General features: G+C 41.4%; 1 protein-coding gene across 1 annotated transcript in view; it reads left to right on the top strand.

Moving 5' to 3' along the window:
* The window catches only part of LOC130206653 (dynein axonemal heavy chain 8-like), a 32,169-nt gene that overhangs the window by 14,993 nt on the left and 1,633 nt on the right, over window positions 1–15,543 (top strand). The window contains exons 41-88 of the mRNA XM_056434708.1: window positions 236–460; window positions 559–731; window positions 835–1,013; window positions 1,090–1,277; window positions 1,377–1,463; window positions 1,550–1,657; window positions 1,737–1,871; window positions 1,977–2,138; window positions 2,732–2,978; window positions 3,313–3,554; window positions 3,650–3,790; window positions 3,885–4,116; window positions 4,237–4,379; window positions 4,486–4,620; window positions 4,709–4,831; window positions 4,917–5,130; window positions 5,217–5,326; window positions 5,415–5,578; window positions 5,664–5,856; window positions 5,947–6,069; window positions 6,158–6,288; window positions 6,636–6,789; window positions 7,552–7,716; window positions 7,831–8,057; window positions 8,177–8,295; window positions 8,384–8,487; window positions 8,789–8,965; window positions 9,053–9,220; window positions 9,472–9,687; window positions 9,868–10,005; window positions 10,101–10,228; window positions 10,371–10,542; window positions 10,631–10,786; window positions 10,861–11,016; window positions 11,100–11,282; window positions 11,649–11,754; window positions 11,859–12,111; window positions 12,438–12,628; window positions 12,717–12,838; window positions 12,927–13,042; window positions 13,131–13,333; window positions 13,462–13,535; window positions 13,646–13,798; window positions 13,928–14,083; window positions 14,658–14,774; window positions 14,851–14,952; window positions 15,047–15,207; window positions 15,327–15,483. Of these exons, the coding sequence (XP_056290683.1) occupies window positions 236–460; window positions 559–731; window positions 835–1,013; window positions 1,090–1,277; window positions 1,377–1,463; window positions 1,550–1,657; window positions 1,737–1,871; window positions 1,977–2,138; window positions 2,732–2,978; window positions 3,313–3,554; window positions 3,650–3,790; window positions 3,885–4,116; window positions 4,237–4,379; window positions 4,486–4,620; window positions 4,709–4,831; window positions 4,917–5,130; window positions 5,217–5,326; window positions 5,415–5,578; window positions 5,664–5,856; window positions 5,947–6,069; window positions 6,158–6,288; window positions 6,636–6,789; window positions 7,552–7,716; window positions 7,831–8,057; window positions 8,177–8,295; window positions 8,384–8,487; window positions 8,789–8,965; window positions 9,053–9,220; window positions 9,472–9,687; window positions 9,868–10,005; window positions 10,101–10,228; window positions 10,371–10,542; window positions 10,631–10,786; window positions 10,861–11,016; window positions 11,100–11,282; window positions 11,649–11,754; window positions 11,859–12,111; window positions 12,438–12,628; window positions 12,717–12,838; window positions 12,927–13,042; window positions 13,131–13,333; window positions 13,462–13,535; window positions 13,646–13,798; window positions 13,928–14,083; window positions 14,658–14,774; window positions 14,851–14,952; window positions 15,047–15,207; window positions 15,327–15,483 (7,629 nt within the window). The remainder of the gene's footprint in view (window positions 1–235; window positions 461–558; window positions 732–834; window positions 1,014–1,089; window positions 1,278–1,376; window positions 1,464–1,549; window positions 1,658–1,736; window positions 1,872–1,976; window positions 2,139–2,731; window positions 2,979–3,312; window positions 3,555–3,649; window positions 3,791–3,884; window positions 4,117–4,236; window positions 4,380–4,485; window positions 4,621–4,708; window positions 4,832–4,916; window positions 5,131–5,216; window positions 5,327–5,414; window positions 5,579–5,663; window positions 5,857–5,946; window positions 6,070–6,157; window positions 6,289–6,635; window positions 6,790–7,551; window positions 7,717–7,830; window positions 8,058–8,176; window positions 8,296–8,383; window positions 8,488–8,788; window positions 8,966–9,052; window positions 9,221–9,471; window positions 9,688–9,867; window positions 10,006–10,100; window positions 10,229–10,370; window positions 10,543–10,630; window positions 10,787–10,860; window positions 11,017–11,099; window positions 11,283–11,648; window positions 11,755–11,858; window positions 12,112–12,437; window positions 12,629–12,716; window positions 12,839–12,926; window positions 13,043–13,130; window positions 13,334–13,461; window positions 13,536–13,645; window positions 13,799–13,927; window positions 14,084–14,657; window positions 14,775–14,850; window positions 14,953–15,046; window positions 15,208–15,326; window positions 15,484–15,543) is intronic.

Raw genomic sequence — 15,543 nt, 5'->3', positions numbered from 1 at the left:
TTCAGATCAAACTTGTACATGGTGATCACCTGACAATTTATCAGCCTAACAAATGACAGCAATGAATACTCTTGTAGTGTTGATTGATATAAAAAAAGACAGGCGACATCGGTAGTTTTATTTCGTGGTTTTAAAGTACAGGATGACACTGCATTAGTCTAATGTATGTTAGCTAATGCGTTCAAGATGTAAATGCATCTTTTTCTGCGTCCTTTACTCCTGTACTCTCTTTTAGGTTGGCCTGCTGGGAATCCAGATGCTTTGGACAAGAGATGCAGAACAGGCACTAACAAATGCTGAAGAAGACAAGGAGATCATGACTCTTACCAAAAAGAAATTCTTAAATCTACTCAGGACGCTCATTAAACAAACCACCTGTGACCTGAGCAAATTTGACAGAGTCAAATATGAGACGCTCGTCACAATTCATGTGCACCAGAGTGATATATTTAATGACCTAGTAGGTTCCCTGAAAAGTCTCCCTTGTCATAGATCCTATCGTATTAATAACTGGCTGTCATGTGTAACACATTCAGATCTACCCTACTTTCTCCTCAGGTAAAGAAGCGTGTCAAATCTGTCGGTGACTTTGAATGGCTGAAGCAGAGCAGATTTTACTTCAAAGATGAACTGGATACGGTCATCGTATCAATTACTAATGTGGACTTCACTTATCAGAATGAGTTCCTCGGCTGTACCGACCGTCTGGTCATCACCCCTCTGACTGACAGGCAAGAAAAAAGAAATTTATTTTGGTTACTTAATCATCGAATTAACGTTTTAAATAGTGTTACAATTCAAAGTTAAATCAAGGGAACTGTGTTTTATCAACAGGTGTTATATCACACTGGCCCAGGCTCTGGATATGAGTATGGGAGGAGCCCCAGCAGGGCCAGCCGGCACTGGGAAGACTGAAACCACCAAAGACATGGGACGTTGCCTCGGCAAGTATGTGGTGGTGTTCAACTGCTCCGATCAGATGGATTTCAGAGGACTCGGAAGGATATACAAAGGTATGCCAGTCAAAACATCCAGCCGTGTATTGTACAACTTCAGTTATCTCATGATGTATTCTGTATTATTTTTCAGGCCTTGCTCAGTCTGGGTCTTGGGGCTGCTTTGATGAGTTCAACAGAATTGACCTGCCGGTGCTCTCTGTTGCTGCTCAGCAGATCTACATTGTTCTCATGGCACGCAAAAAACACAAAAGCTCTTTCATTTTTACTGATGGAGACCTTGTGAATCTGAATCCAGAGTTCGGCATCTTTATCACTATGGTAGGATACACAATTGCACAGGAAACTCATAAGAAACACACAATATACACTGTATACAAATGCTGGCGATCAATAACTTGTCGTTAATTCCATGATTAGAACCCTGGATATGCAGGTCGTCAGGAACTTCCTGAAAACCTAAAAGTGCAATTCAGGACGGTTTCGATGATGGTACCAGACCGGCAGGTGGGTCACGGCTACTTTTGCTGGAAGATAATATTTTTTATTCTGCGTAAATATTAACACACGGTTACTTCTCCGCTGTTCGACAGATCATCATGAGAGTCAAACTGGCTAGTTGTGGATTCAATGAGAATGTGATCTTGGCCCAGAAATTCTTTGTCCTCTATAAACTTTGTGAAGAACAACTTACAAAACAGGTGAGAAGCGTGTGGCCAGCCAATTACTAGTTGTGTATGATTATGGACCTACTGACACAATGCCTCTACTTTTTGTCAGGTTCACTATGACTTTGGCCTGAGGAACATCCTGTCTGTGTTGAGAACACTCGGGGCCAATAAGAGAGCACGTCCTGATGACACGGAGGCCAGCATTGTCATGACAGTGCTGCGAGACATGAATCTCTCTAAATTAGTATGAAAGGAACTCGGTGCTAACCACCTTGTATAATGTAATATATTTTGGAGGCATAGTGCTGTGTCAGCAGAGGCTGAATGTGAATATTTGTGTATCTTTCAGGTGGATGAGGATGAGCCCCTGTTCCTTAGCTTAATCGGTGACTTATTCCCGAGTAGCCCGGTGGATGGGACCACATATGTTGAACTTCAAGCTGCTGTGTCCCATCAAGTTGAGCTTGCTGGTATTGTCAACCACCCACCATGGAACCTCAAACTGGTTCAGGTATCTCAAAACCTCTTCGTCTAGATGTTAAAGTCACAACAAGGAACTTTCATTTTGTGTTGATTTTGGCTTCCGAGAACCAGATTTAGAAAGCCACATTGTATTGCAGCAGGCGTCTGTCAGTCCGTTGCGTGTAGTCCTTGATCTGGTTTCCCCACGCCTCCCCTTCCTGCCTTGGCCTCCAGCAGCGGAGTGTCAATGTTGGCTCCCAGCGAGGTGAGCTTGTGGCCATTGAAGGCGACAGCTCGGTGTCTCTGGGTTTGTCAGCAGCAGGCTGGTCGCTCCCTGAAGCCCCGCTGGAGTCTGAACTGGAGTCTGGTGAACCGGCATTCATCGGATTTTGCGTGAAATCCGACCTGGTGGCAACGATGAAAAGCATTGAGAATAACTGCGTAGCTATAGATAGTCTTCTCGCTGATATCTTCTTTAACTTGTGTTGGTCATATGGAGGCATCAGTATTTCATTGAGACTGTTTCATAACCAGCTGAAAGTTCCTCACAGTAACTTTCAGCTCCTGTTGGTGTAATTTGTGTGATCAAGTTATTGTTTTGATTATACCTCCCTGACATGTTTTTGTTACTGTCACTATCAGCTTTATGAGACTGCAAGAGTGCGCCACGGCCTGATGACTTTGGGCCCAAGTGGAGCTGGGAAGACCACAGTCATCAACCTGCTCATGCGAGCTCTGAGTGAATGTGGAGCCCCACACAGGGAGATGCGCATGAACCCCAAAGCAATCACTGCGCCACAGATGTTCGGTCGTCTAGATGCAGCAACCAGTGATTGGACTGATGGGATCTTTTCCACTCTGTGGAGGAGGACACTTAAAGCCAAGAAAGGTTTGTCACACAAAGTTCCGTGCACATTTAAACTGATACGTCTCAATTCACGTCACAAATTGTCTTTATATATAAATATATTGCACTATCCTAAACACACTAGTGTTTAAGATCACAAAGAAAGATTCATGCAATTTAGTTGTTGTGACTGATGAAAGCACCCTCGATTCACTTTTTGCTTAAGCAGCACACATGCTATGATTTATGCTTGCACCTAAAGATGTTGCTCACACCACCTATAAAAGGGTCTGTCCTTGAGACCGAACTACCGAATGAGTGAATTAAAAATAAGGAAGAGATATGATTTTATGATTCGAGAGTGTTTATTCTTCAGGGGACTTCATATGGATTGTGCTTGATGGCCCTGTGGACGCCATATGGATTGAGAACCTCAACTCTGTGCTTGATGATAACAAAACACTGACACTGGCTAATGGTGACCGCATCACCATGTCTCCATCCTGCAAGCTGGTGTTTGAAGTGCACAACATGGATAACGCCTCCCCTGCTACTGTGTCTCGGCTGGGTATGGTCTTCATGAGCTCCTCAGCTCTTAGCTGGAAACCCATACTCCAGGTACAGTTGCTTCATGAAATAATCAAAGAAGAAAGTGTGAACAATGATTATTTTACAATGAAGTGCTTTGGTAGAACTTTGACCTTATTTCGTAGGGCTGGGCTCATAAGCGCATGGCAAAAGAGGCAGCAAGCATTATGAATTTGTACGAAAAGATATTTGAAGACGCTTACTTGTTTATGAAGCAGAATCTTAAACCCAAAATGGAGCTACTGGAATGCAACTACATAATGCAGGTACGTATGCAGAACAATGCTAAAGACAAACAGAAACTAGACAATGGCTCTAACCTTGTTTATTGAAAATGATCTGAATATGATCCACCCTCAGTCAGTGAATCTGCTGGAGGGCCTGATCCCAACCAAGGAGGAGGGAGGCTTGGCTGGTAGCAAACACCTTGAACACCTCTTTGTCTTCTGCCTGATGTGGAGCCTGGGAGCCATTTTGGAGTTAGAGGATAGAGACAAACTAGAGAAGTACATCAGAGACCATGACAGTCACATTGATCTGCCTCAAACAAATCCAGGAGAGACGATGTTTGAGTATATGGTCAACACAAACGGTACAGTCATATTACACAATAAATGCTACCTCTTTGCTGTCTTGATCTGGCTTTAAAGTGAGTGTTTGAAGGACTGTGTTATCCTAGGTCTGACTTTATGTTTGACAACTTATTTTTCAGGTGAATGGTGTCATTGGAATAGCCATGTGGGGGAGTATGTCTATCCTACTGATCATGTGCCAAACTACGCCTCCATTCTTGTGCCAAATGTGGATAATGCAAGAACCTCTTTCTTGCTTGAGACTATTGCCAAACAACGCAAGGTGATCTTGTCTCTTTTAAACTAACTAAAGTATTTTTACTCATAAAATATTGTTTTTTTGTTGCTTTATGGTATGTCTGTGAAAGATAACTGTTGTATTTGTATAGGCCGTACTGCTTATTGGTGAACAAGGGACAGCTAAGACTGTGATGATAAAAAGCCACACAAAAAAATATGATCCTGACACGGACCTGTCGAAGTCCCTGAACTTCTCATCGGCAACAGAACCCATAATGTTTCAGGTAGAATATTTATTATGTTCTCTTTGCATGGCTTTGTACAGTCTACATTCTTTTTTTGTTTTACAAATGTTTTTTTCCTCCATTACAGCGAACAGTGGAAAGCTACATTGAGAAAAGGATTGGCAGCGCCTATGGACCCCCAGGGGGACGCAGGATGACTGTCTTCATTGACGATATCAATATGCCCATTGTCAATGAATGGGGAGATCAGGTGTTTATATAGCAGTTTTATTTATATTTATATTCACTAATTCATGTTCAGTCTGAATAACTAGTGTATGTGACTATCCAACTAGATTACCAATGAGATAGTACGCCAGATGATGGAAATGAGAGGCATGTACAACCTGGACAAACCAGGAGACTTTACCACAATTGAGGACGTCCAGATTCTGGCTGCCATGATTCATCCTGGTGGTGGGAGAAACGACATCCCACAAAGACTGAAGAGACAGTTCACAATCTTTAACTGCACTCTGCCGTCCAACACATCCATTGATAAGATCTTTGGTAGCTTTCTCTAAAAGGATGCATCTTTTAGTTTATTTTAGTATGTATGAAACACTTCAATTGTTTTTCATGCTCTTTCTCTGCAGGTGTAATCGGCTGTGGATATTTCCATGAATGCAGGAAGTTCACGCTTGAGATTTCAGACATGGTAAAGCGTCTCGTGTCTGCTGGGAGGATTGTATGGCAGCGGACAAAGGTAATCACTTTAAATATTATGTGACATTGATTAATGGTATTGATTTGTTAATGAAGACATGACGTGATTTGATGATTTCTCATTGAAGACAAAAATGCTTCCGACACCATCCAAGTTCCACTACATCTTCAATTTGAGAGACTTGTCGAGGATCTGGCAAGGAATGTTAAACATTAAGGCAGAGGAGTGTAGTGATATTCCTACTCTCTTGGCACTTTTCAAAAGTGAATGTACAAGGGTGATCGCTGACAGGTGCAGTGTTTACATAAAGTGAATACACCTTTTTTAAGTACAACAAAATGGCAAAAACACATACTAAAACAATGTTTATCTATAGGTGTATTTGCTCCGAGGACAGAGAGTGGTTTAACAATGCGGTATCGCGTGTGATTGACGAGCATGTCGACCCAAGTCTTGTCCCAGAACTTCATCCTGAGCCATACTTTGTGGACTTCTTCCGAGATGCTCTCGAGCCCACTGGAGAAGAAGATGATAATGCCTCGTTTGATCCCCCCAAAGTTTATGAACTGGTATGAACTTGGTGTTTACACCATTTTATGATATATGTACTATTGATGTCGAAAACTCGCCAAAATCTAACAAAACTGACGTTCTGCCAGGTGCCAAGTTTTGAGTTCTTATCAAATAAGCTGATGATGTATCAGACCGAGCACAATGAGATCGTAAGAGGCTCCAGTCTCGATCTAGTTTTCTTCACGGATGCCATGACTCATCTTGTCAAGGTCAGACTAAAAGCCAATCTGACCAATGCATATCCTGTGGAGGAAGCCATACATAATTCTGATTTATTTGAGATTTGCCTTTCTATAGATCTCAAGAATCCTTCGAACCGACAATGGCAATGCCTTGCTCGTGGGAGTGGGAGGATCAGGGAAACAGAGCTTGACTCGCCTGGCTTCATACATCGCTGGATACAGCATCTTCCAGATAACATTGACACGGTAAAAACAGAAAAAAGAAAACTGTCAGCATTTGTGAATCAATTTAGAAATAGACAGCATTAAATTGATCATTTAAGGCCTAAATTGTCCAATAATAGCAAGCCTTTAACAAATACTATTCATGATTATATTGTATGTGATATTTTGGACTAGAGCTAATGTTATTTACATTTTTGTTCATGGCAAGACCATTTTCATTAGAAAAGGGAATATTTAAAAATGCCAGTAGATGTTTATTACAACGCAATACAATATGTATCTCATAAATCCTTGTCCTGTTTGAACACTTACAATAGAATACATAGCATATACGTTGTTTCTTACACTGCTGTTTATTTTTTTAACAGAACATACAACATTAGTAATTTCATGGATGACCTGAAAGTGTTGTACAAAACAGCTGGCGTTCAGGGAAAAGGCATCACCTTCATCTTTACAGACAATGAAATCAAAGAAGAAGCCTTTCTGGAGTACCTCAACAATATTCTGTCTTCCGGAGAGGTGAGGACTTCACTTCAACAGTAAAACCTTCGGCAGTACCAGTGCCCGTTCGTGATGTGCCTGTTCAGTGTGGAACCAGTGCTTCGATACAGCCAGTCCTTATTTCCTGAGCAGTACACCGGCCATAACATGCCACACCCAAATTGGTTCTACTCATGTTCAGAAACACAGATACAAAATACTTCATTCGAAAAAACACCAGAGGCAGATTTGACCTTGAGGCAAAGTAGGCAACTGCCTGGGGGCCCAACAAAAATACCCCGAACAGCTACAGTCAGGGCCATACGTATTTGGACTGTGACTCGCAGTTGTATAAATAGGCAAAATACAAAATTGTGTCAGAGTCCAAATACTTATGGCCCTGACTGTATGTGTGTGTTAAAATGTTTAGATATAAAAAATATTGGATTATTTTATTATTCTAACTCAATGTACCCCAAAATAACCCTGAACATGCCCAAGTTGCAGTTACTTGTGTGTGTCCCTATCGTGTCATAAGTTGGTATAATATCTTACATTCGGGAAGTAAAGAAAATCACACCCAAGTCACGGATCACGCACCATCACATTAGTACACAGACAGAATGTCTTTACTTTATAGTTGTGATACTATAGATCGTTGGGAACTCATTCCTTCCTATGTATTGTCATTAATAAAGTTATGCTTCCTATATAACAGAAACAAAGAGGTCAGACAAAATACTTCTCAAAGGAAAGATTTTCCTAGTCCTAATTATTTCACTGTCAATTATCTGTGTGCAGGTGTCCAACCTTTTTGTTAAAGATGAGTTGCAAGAGATCACCCAGAACCTGATCGCTGTGATGAAAAAGGAGTTTCCTCGTGTACCACCAACTTTTGACAATCTTTATGACTACTTCATATCGCGGTCCAGAAAGAATCTGCATGTAGTTCTTTGCTTCTCACCGGTAGGTTGAATCTTTGTATATCCGTTACACAACAGCAGTAACCTAAAGGTAGTCCTGATACTTTGTTTCCTTTATATTTCTCTGTATTTGTAAATTTTCTGTTCTCCTTGACAGGTGGGGCAGAAGTTTCGTTCCAGATCCTTGAAGTTCCCAGGGTTAATCTCTGGCTGCACCATGGATTGGTTCACCCCTTGGCCCAATGAGGCTCTGGTGGCCGTGTCCAACTATTTCTTGTCGGAGTTTCCAATGGTTTGCACTGCAGAGGTGAAGGCTTCTGTGGTGACCATCATGGGTACATATCATGACAAAGTGTCTGATGCCTGTGAAAGCTACTTCGAAAGGTACAACATGCAACCATATCACTGTTACGTTTCAATCATTAATATAATGATATTCTCAAGATTTTAGTGCAGAGACATATTTTACATGAAGTTAAAGTTGTACGCTGTTTATCTTTCAGGTTTCGAAGAAGAACTCACGTCACCCCTAAATCGTACCTCTCTTTTGTAAACGGATACAAAACATTGTATTCTGAAAAGCACAACTTTATCAACACACTAGCAGAGCGCATGAATGTCGGTAAGAGTTTTGGCATCACGGTCATGCTATAAAGAGGACATGTATGAAAAGCTTTGCAAGCATTTTAAAAGATGTTACTGATTTCTAGGCTTGGACAAACTGATGGAGGCTAGTACGTCTGTGGCTCAACTATCCAAAGATCTTGAAGTCAAAGAAAAAGAGCTTGTAATAGCATCCGCCAAGTCTGAAAAGGTAAAGTAAATAATTCGTCTCCAGTCTGCACAAGAAATGGATAGATTGTAACTTTTCTCAAATCAACAACATTTCATAAAAGCAAGCCAAAAAAGGTTGGAGCAAGTAGGACACATTGTTCGAAACGAGGGGAGAATTTACAAATTATTTGAATGACCCAGTCCGAGGGAGTTATGATTATTTCTCATTATAGAACGAATATCTACCCCAGGTTTTGAAAACTGAATGAAAAGGTCAACAGCTTTTGGTATTTATGTGATACCAGTTCTTATGGAAGACATTCCTTGCTGCATTCCAATAGGTGGTGGCAGAGGTGACAGTCATTGCTGAAGCGGCGACCATTGTAAAGAACGAGGTCCAGGTTGTGAAGGATAGAGCCCAGAAAATTGTGGATGGAATTGAGATCGAGAAAGCTTTCGCAATGGAGAAACTTGAGGCTGCCAAGCCAGCTTTAGAAGAAGCTGTCGCTGCACTAAATGTGAGATTTGTGTGACTTCTTTTAACACAATAATGTGATTACACCCTAAATACTGTGCACTGCATAATATAATATAAAATGTTACAGACTATCAAGCCTGCTGACATTTCCACCGTGAAAAAATTAGCCAAGCCTCCACATCTGATTATGAGGATTATGGACTGCTGCCTGCTGTTGTTCCAAAAGAAGCTGGAAACTGTCTCTATTGATCCCGAACGACATTGTATTAAGGCGTCATGGTCAGAAGCACAGAAGGTAATGCAACATCTTTCTATGTCAGATGCAGTTGTTTATTTTAGTGAGTGGGTTTGTGCTCCAGTTACTTGTAACCTGCACATTGTAAACACTTCTTGTGAACCCATAACAAGAGATGACTGTTTTCTGAATGTAAGTTACAGTCTGTGTGTTCTGTAATGTTGATAATAGTAACACAATACAAAAAGTTATCAGAATTGTAAAGTTACTGATGGCTATGTTTTCTCAAATGTCCCTCGTTTGCTCTTTAGCTCCTTGGCTCCTCTGGTTTTCTAGCCTCACTTCAGCAGTTCCAAAAAGACAAAATGAACGAGGAAACAATAGAACTGCTCCTGCCGTACTTTGATATGGAGGATTACACAATGGAAAATGCCAAGAAAGTATGTGGTAATGTTGCTGGTCTGCTCGTATGGACACGGGCGATGTCCACATTCTTTGGCATCAACAAAGAAGTGCTGCCACTCAAGGTAAAGTTGATCTTCATCATGGCAGCTAACCATTTTATGCAATGTAGATCCGATGTAGTTGACGAATGACTTTAGCAATGGGTTCAAAACTTCTGTTCGGGAATGCATATTAGACACAGTTATTAGAATAATGATACTTCCTTGGTTTTGTGAACTTTAATGTCCTCTTTCTGTGTGCAGGCTAACCTGGCCATTCAGGCAAACCGGCTAAGAAGCGCTAATAATGAGCTCAGTGCGGCTGAGGCTCAGCTGGCTGAAAAGCAAGCAGAGTTTGATAAAGTCAAGGCCAAATGTGATGCTGCCATGAAAGAGAAACAGGTGTGGTTTTACTCTCATACGAGTGGTTTAATATTGTATTTATTTTAAGCTAAAAATTTAAATAGTTGCTAACCTAAAGTAATTGCCCTTTTCAGGACTTATTGGATGGTGCTGAGATGTGTAAGAATAAAATGCAGGCTGCATCTACACTTATTGATGGACTTAGTGGAGAGAAAGTTCGCTGGATAGAGCAGAGCATAGAATTTAAATCACAGATCAACAGGTAGTGTTACAAAATATATATATCAGGGCGTCGGGGACATGCATTATTATTATAATTAGGACTGGCTTTTTCAGATAAGATTTGCTATTATTGATCGTAAGATAATTTCAATGAAGTAATATCCTTGTGTTCTTCTTGGCAGACTGGTGGGCGATGTGCTCCAGCTCACTGGCTTCTTGTCTTACTGTGGACCGTTCAACCAGAGTTTCCGTGACATGTTGTTGAAGGACATCTGGGAGAAGGAGCTTAGGAACCATAAAATCCCCTTTACAGAAAATCTCAACCTCATTTCTGACCTCGTAGACCCTCCCACTGTAAGAACCACATACAGTTTTTATTTTACAACATTACTAGCTGCACAAAAATACATGTGATGAGACGCACTGTTGTTTTGTATTGAAGGTAAGCGAGTGGAACCTTCAAGGACTCCCAGGAGATGATTTGTCGGTGCAGAATGGCATCATTGTCACAAAAGCAACACGATATCCCCTCCTCATAGATCCCCAGACTCAGGGAAAAGCTTGGATTAAGGAAAAAGAAAAGGCTAATTCTCTCCAAGTACATAGAACAAGTGCAGTAAAACACAAATTGTGTTGTTTTTGTATGAAACTAATCACTAATCTTGCTTTCAGGTGACGTCACTCAAACACAAGTTATTTCGCCCTCATTTGGAAGACTGTCTTTCTTTGGGACGCCCACTGCTTATTGAAGATGTATTTGAGGAACTAGACCCTGCCCTTGACAATGTCCTTGAGAAAAACTTTATTAAATCTGGGACCAGTTTCAAGGTCATGTCGCTGCCATTCCCTCTTGAAATCAGCAATACAACTGAAATTCGTCCTCTTCTAAATCCAAGATGTGTCTTGTGTAGGTTAAAGTGGGAGACAAAGAGGTAAACGTGATGGATGGCTTCCAGCTCTACATAACTACCAAACTGCCTAACCCAGCATACAGCCCAGAAGTCAGTGCCAAGACGTCCATCATTGATTTCACTGTCAACATGAAGGGCTTGGAGAACCAGCTGCTTGGTCGCGTCATCCTCCGAGAGAAATATGTCAGTGTCCATTGTTTCTGTTGTACAACAAATATTTTGTATTCGAGCTAAGTACTTGAGGGCGGCTGTAGATCATGGGGAGAGTGGTCCTCCTGTCCTTGAGCAAGACACTGAACCCCCAGAATTTTCCCAATGAAGGATACATTATCATCTATTATTATTAATATAACAGTACATGGTGAAAACAGTTGTAAGAACTTCAGGCAATGATCCATCAGACATTCTTTTTGGGGCATTCTGGGGCAGTTGTGTAAGGCTAACTGAATCAATGATTTTAGCTTGTATTGCATTGTTACTACAGTTTTGAGCATGTAATATTGATCAGACTTAGGTCCACTCGTTATTTGAAATTGCATTAATTCACAGGAACTAGAGGCAGAACGATTGAAACTCATTGAGGATGTAACTGCCAACAAGAGAAAGATGAAGGAGTTGGAAGACAACTTGCTGTACAAACTCAGCAGCACAAAAGGTACAACGTTTACAGGTGTAGGTTCATGCGAGTTGCTTTAAAGCCATAGTGGTCATGTATTTATATGTTTCTAAAAATAATAACGTGTCTTTGTGTGATTAAAGGATCCTTGGTTGATGATGACTCCATGATCGGCATCCTGAGTACAACGAAGCACACTGCAGCGGAAGTTAGTCTAAAGCTCAGTGTGGCAGCAGATGCCGAGTTAAAGATCAATATAGCTCAAGCAGAATATCGTCCGGTTGCCTCCCGGGGCAGCACCCTCTACTTCCTCATCACAGAGATGAGCATGGTCAATGTCATGTATCAGACCTCCCTCGGTCAGTTCCTCAAAATCTTTGACCTGTCACTGGAAAGGTATGGCTTCACCAAAACTTCACACAGAAATATGTCTGAACTGCCTTCGCACTTGTTTTGAGCACCACAGACCTTATACTGTATGTCACACCATTACATATTAACGATTATATTATACTTGTCTTACTCAACTCAACAACCAAGAAAACAAGATGTCAATTGGGAAAAGGTGGTATGTGGCCAGGCTATAGCTGCAGTCATGCACTTCAAGGTGTACTGACGTCGAAAATAACTGTCATTTTCATCTTTGTCATGTTGTCATATAGAGACAACTTGTTGTCCACTCTGTCTTTCCTCTTCACAATTTTTCCTCTTATTTCTTGCAGGGCCGAGAAGTCGCCTAAACCTAAAAAGCGAATTGCCAACCTCATTGAATGTCTGACCTACGAGGTGTTCCGATACACAGTGAGAGGCCTCTATGAAAACCACAAGTTCATCTTCACACTCTTGCTGGCTCTCAAGATCGACATGAAGAGTAACAAAATAGTGCATGAGAAATTTCAAATACTTATTAAAGGTAAGATAATTATCGCTGCTGGGTCAAATTCAATGCACCTTTTTGTTATGGCATCATAAAATGATAAATCCTTTGAATATACCAATAGGGGGCGCTGCTCTTGACCTAAAGACCTGCCCCACAAAACCATTCAGTTGGATCCTGGATATGGTGTGGCTAAATGTGGTGGAACTCAGCAAATTGACACAGTTCATGAACATCTTAGCCCAGGTGAGCTCAAGTTCCTTTGATCACAAAATCATACATCTGAATCCCCTATAAAACTGTCCTCACAAGCTGCAAATTACATATTTTATAGGTATCGCAAAATGGCAAATCCTGGAAAGCATGGCTCAATCTTGATGCCCCAGAGGAAGGGGTCATCCCAGATGGATACAACTCCCTTGATGTCTTCCTTAAACTGTTGCTTATAAGGTTGGATCGTGCTGCTAGTCATGTTGCTTATATGTAAATAATATGAAGTTTAATTCAATATTCTTACGGGCTAACAACTCTTTCATAGGTCTTGGTGCCCTAACCGCACCTTGTCTCAGGCCAGGAAGTATGTAGGAGAATCCCTGGGCGAGAGGTTTGCTGAGCCGGTCATCTTGAACCTTCAGAGCACGTGGGAGGAGAGTGATCCCCGCACCCCCCTCATATGCTTCCTTTCTATGGGTTCAGATCCCACTGACCAAATTGAAGCAATTGCTAAGAAACTTCAACTTGGTGAGCTTTGCTTCCCGATGAAAACTACAACTTTTTCAAGCTCGTTATCTTAACTCTGAATAATCATGCTGCATGTCATGAATTGTGCTGCATGTAGTGATCTTACGACATTGGGTTGTGTCATATAGCATGTAGAGCTATATCCATGGGGCAAGGCCAGGAGGTGCATGCACGGAAGCTTCTTAAGACATCAATGACGGAGGTATGTGTATTTATGTATCTATTAACCATTTTTTAGTATGAATGCATACTTTTAAAGTGATGGCTGAACATGTCAACTGATCGGTGTCCTCTGTATCTGGATATGTAAAGGGAGGCTGGGTCCTTCTGCAAAATTGCCACCTGGGCCTGGAGTTTATGGACGAGTTGCTAGAAACTATCACAACTGCAGAGACCATGCATGATACTGTCAGGGTGTGGATCACCACAGAACCACACGATCAATTCTCCATCACACTCCTACAGGTGACACTTTAAAAAGCTCTTTAAGGTGTTGTGAAATGCTCACCTCATGTATAACTTTACAAATACAGTGTGCACTATACCGTACATGTACATGCCCAGAGCAAGTTGTTCTCACCCCTTTACCTCTAGTCCTCCATCAAGTTTACCAACGATCCGCCCCAGGGAATGCGTGCTGGCTTGAAACGAACATTTTCAGGAATTTCACAAAACCAGTTGGAAGTCAGTAACCTGCCCATGTGGAAGCCCATGCTGTACAGTGTGGCCTTTCTCCACACCGCGGTGCAGGTACGCTCCTCTCCACGGTCAGGCATCAGGCCGAGGAGTCAATGAAGGAATGTGGAGCTCTTGGCACGATTTAGACTGGCAGCAAAGTTCAATCTAAAGGGAGTCCTGACTTAGTTCTCCGTCATATGATGGTTCTTATTTTTTCATTGTTATCTGGAAAGCGAAATGTATGTATTTATACACACATTTATATGTATTTATCACAGTGTTAATTGTATTGTATAATGTGACCCCACAAAATGCTGTGGCAATATTCATATAATGTATACTGAATGACATTAATCGTCAACAATTTGGTGTAGTTTTACATTAAAAGTTGTCTACACTGAATTATGTGTTATGATTATACAGCATTATGAATATTTATGAGTGCCTTGAACTATCGTAATACAATGCTTTAAGCAGATTGTAACATATTTATATATACATATAAAAAAAGACATGGGCATCATAGAAAGTGTTACCATATTTTTGTGAAACATGTTCTTCACATTCACAGTTTTCTTTAGTATGAATTGATGCTCATTCACTTCATATTATTCCCAATCATGTGTTTGCTTGATTTCTTTCTCAGGAACGACGTAAATTTGGACCTTTGGGTTGGAACATACCGTATGAATTCAACTCCGCTGATTTCACTGCCAGTGTTGAGTTTGTTGAGAGACACTTGGATGACTGCAGCCCCAGGAAGGTGAGATGAGGCAACAGCAGTCTGACTCTAAAGATGATGTGACCTCACTTCCCAAACACCATGTGCTTCCCCACAGGATGTGTCCTGGGTGACTGTGCGATACATGCTCGCTGAAGTGCAATATGGAGGAAGGGTTACAGATGACTTCGACAAACGCCTGCTCAAGTGTTTCGCTCGTGTAATAATCCCATTGTTGTGATCATTCGCCTTGTTTAACAATTTTATTCATTCGCGATGTATTACGATACATGACTGGGTGTTTTACGTTGCAGGTGTGGTTCAGTAAAAAGATGTTTGACCCATCGTTTTGCTTCTACACGGGCTACAACATTCCAGTGTGCAAGACCATAGAGGAGTACATGGAATGTATTCAGAGTTTGCCGACTAGGGATTCACCCCAGGCGCTTGGGTTGCATCCTAATGCTGATATCACGTAAGAAAACATGATCCTAAAGCTATTAATGACAGAGATACAGTTCTTATTATATGTAAATATAACGTGTCACGTTATTGCTAACATTGCTTCCATACTTTGTGTTCAATGTTGACCAGGTATCAGACGAACACATCTGCTGAGGTGCTCGACACAATCACAAACATCCAGCCCAAGGAGAGCGGCAGGGGATCCGGAGCTACTCGGGAGTCAATTGTTTACAACATGGCGAAGGACATGTTGGAGAAACTACCCACGAGTTATGTTCCACATGAGGTGTGTTTGTTTGTTCGTTATGGTCTGAGTCTCCACTTTTCGCATCAACTGAAATCTAAA

This window comes from Pseudoliparis swirei, chromosome 16 (genome assembly GCF_029220125.1).
Source record: "Pseudoliparis swirei isolate HS2019 ecotype Mariana Trench chromosome 16, NWPU_hadal_v1, whole genome shotgun sequence".
Lineage (NCBI taxonomy): Eukaryota > Metazoa > Chordata > Actinopteri > Perciformes > Liparidae > Pseudoliparis > Pseudoliparis swirei.
Note: the sequence above shows the minus strand (reverse complement) of the source record. Positions and strands in the feature narration are given on the sequence as shown.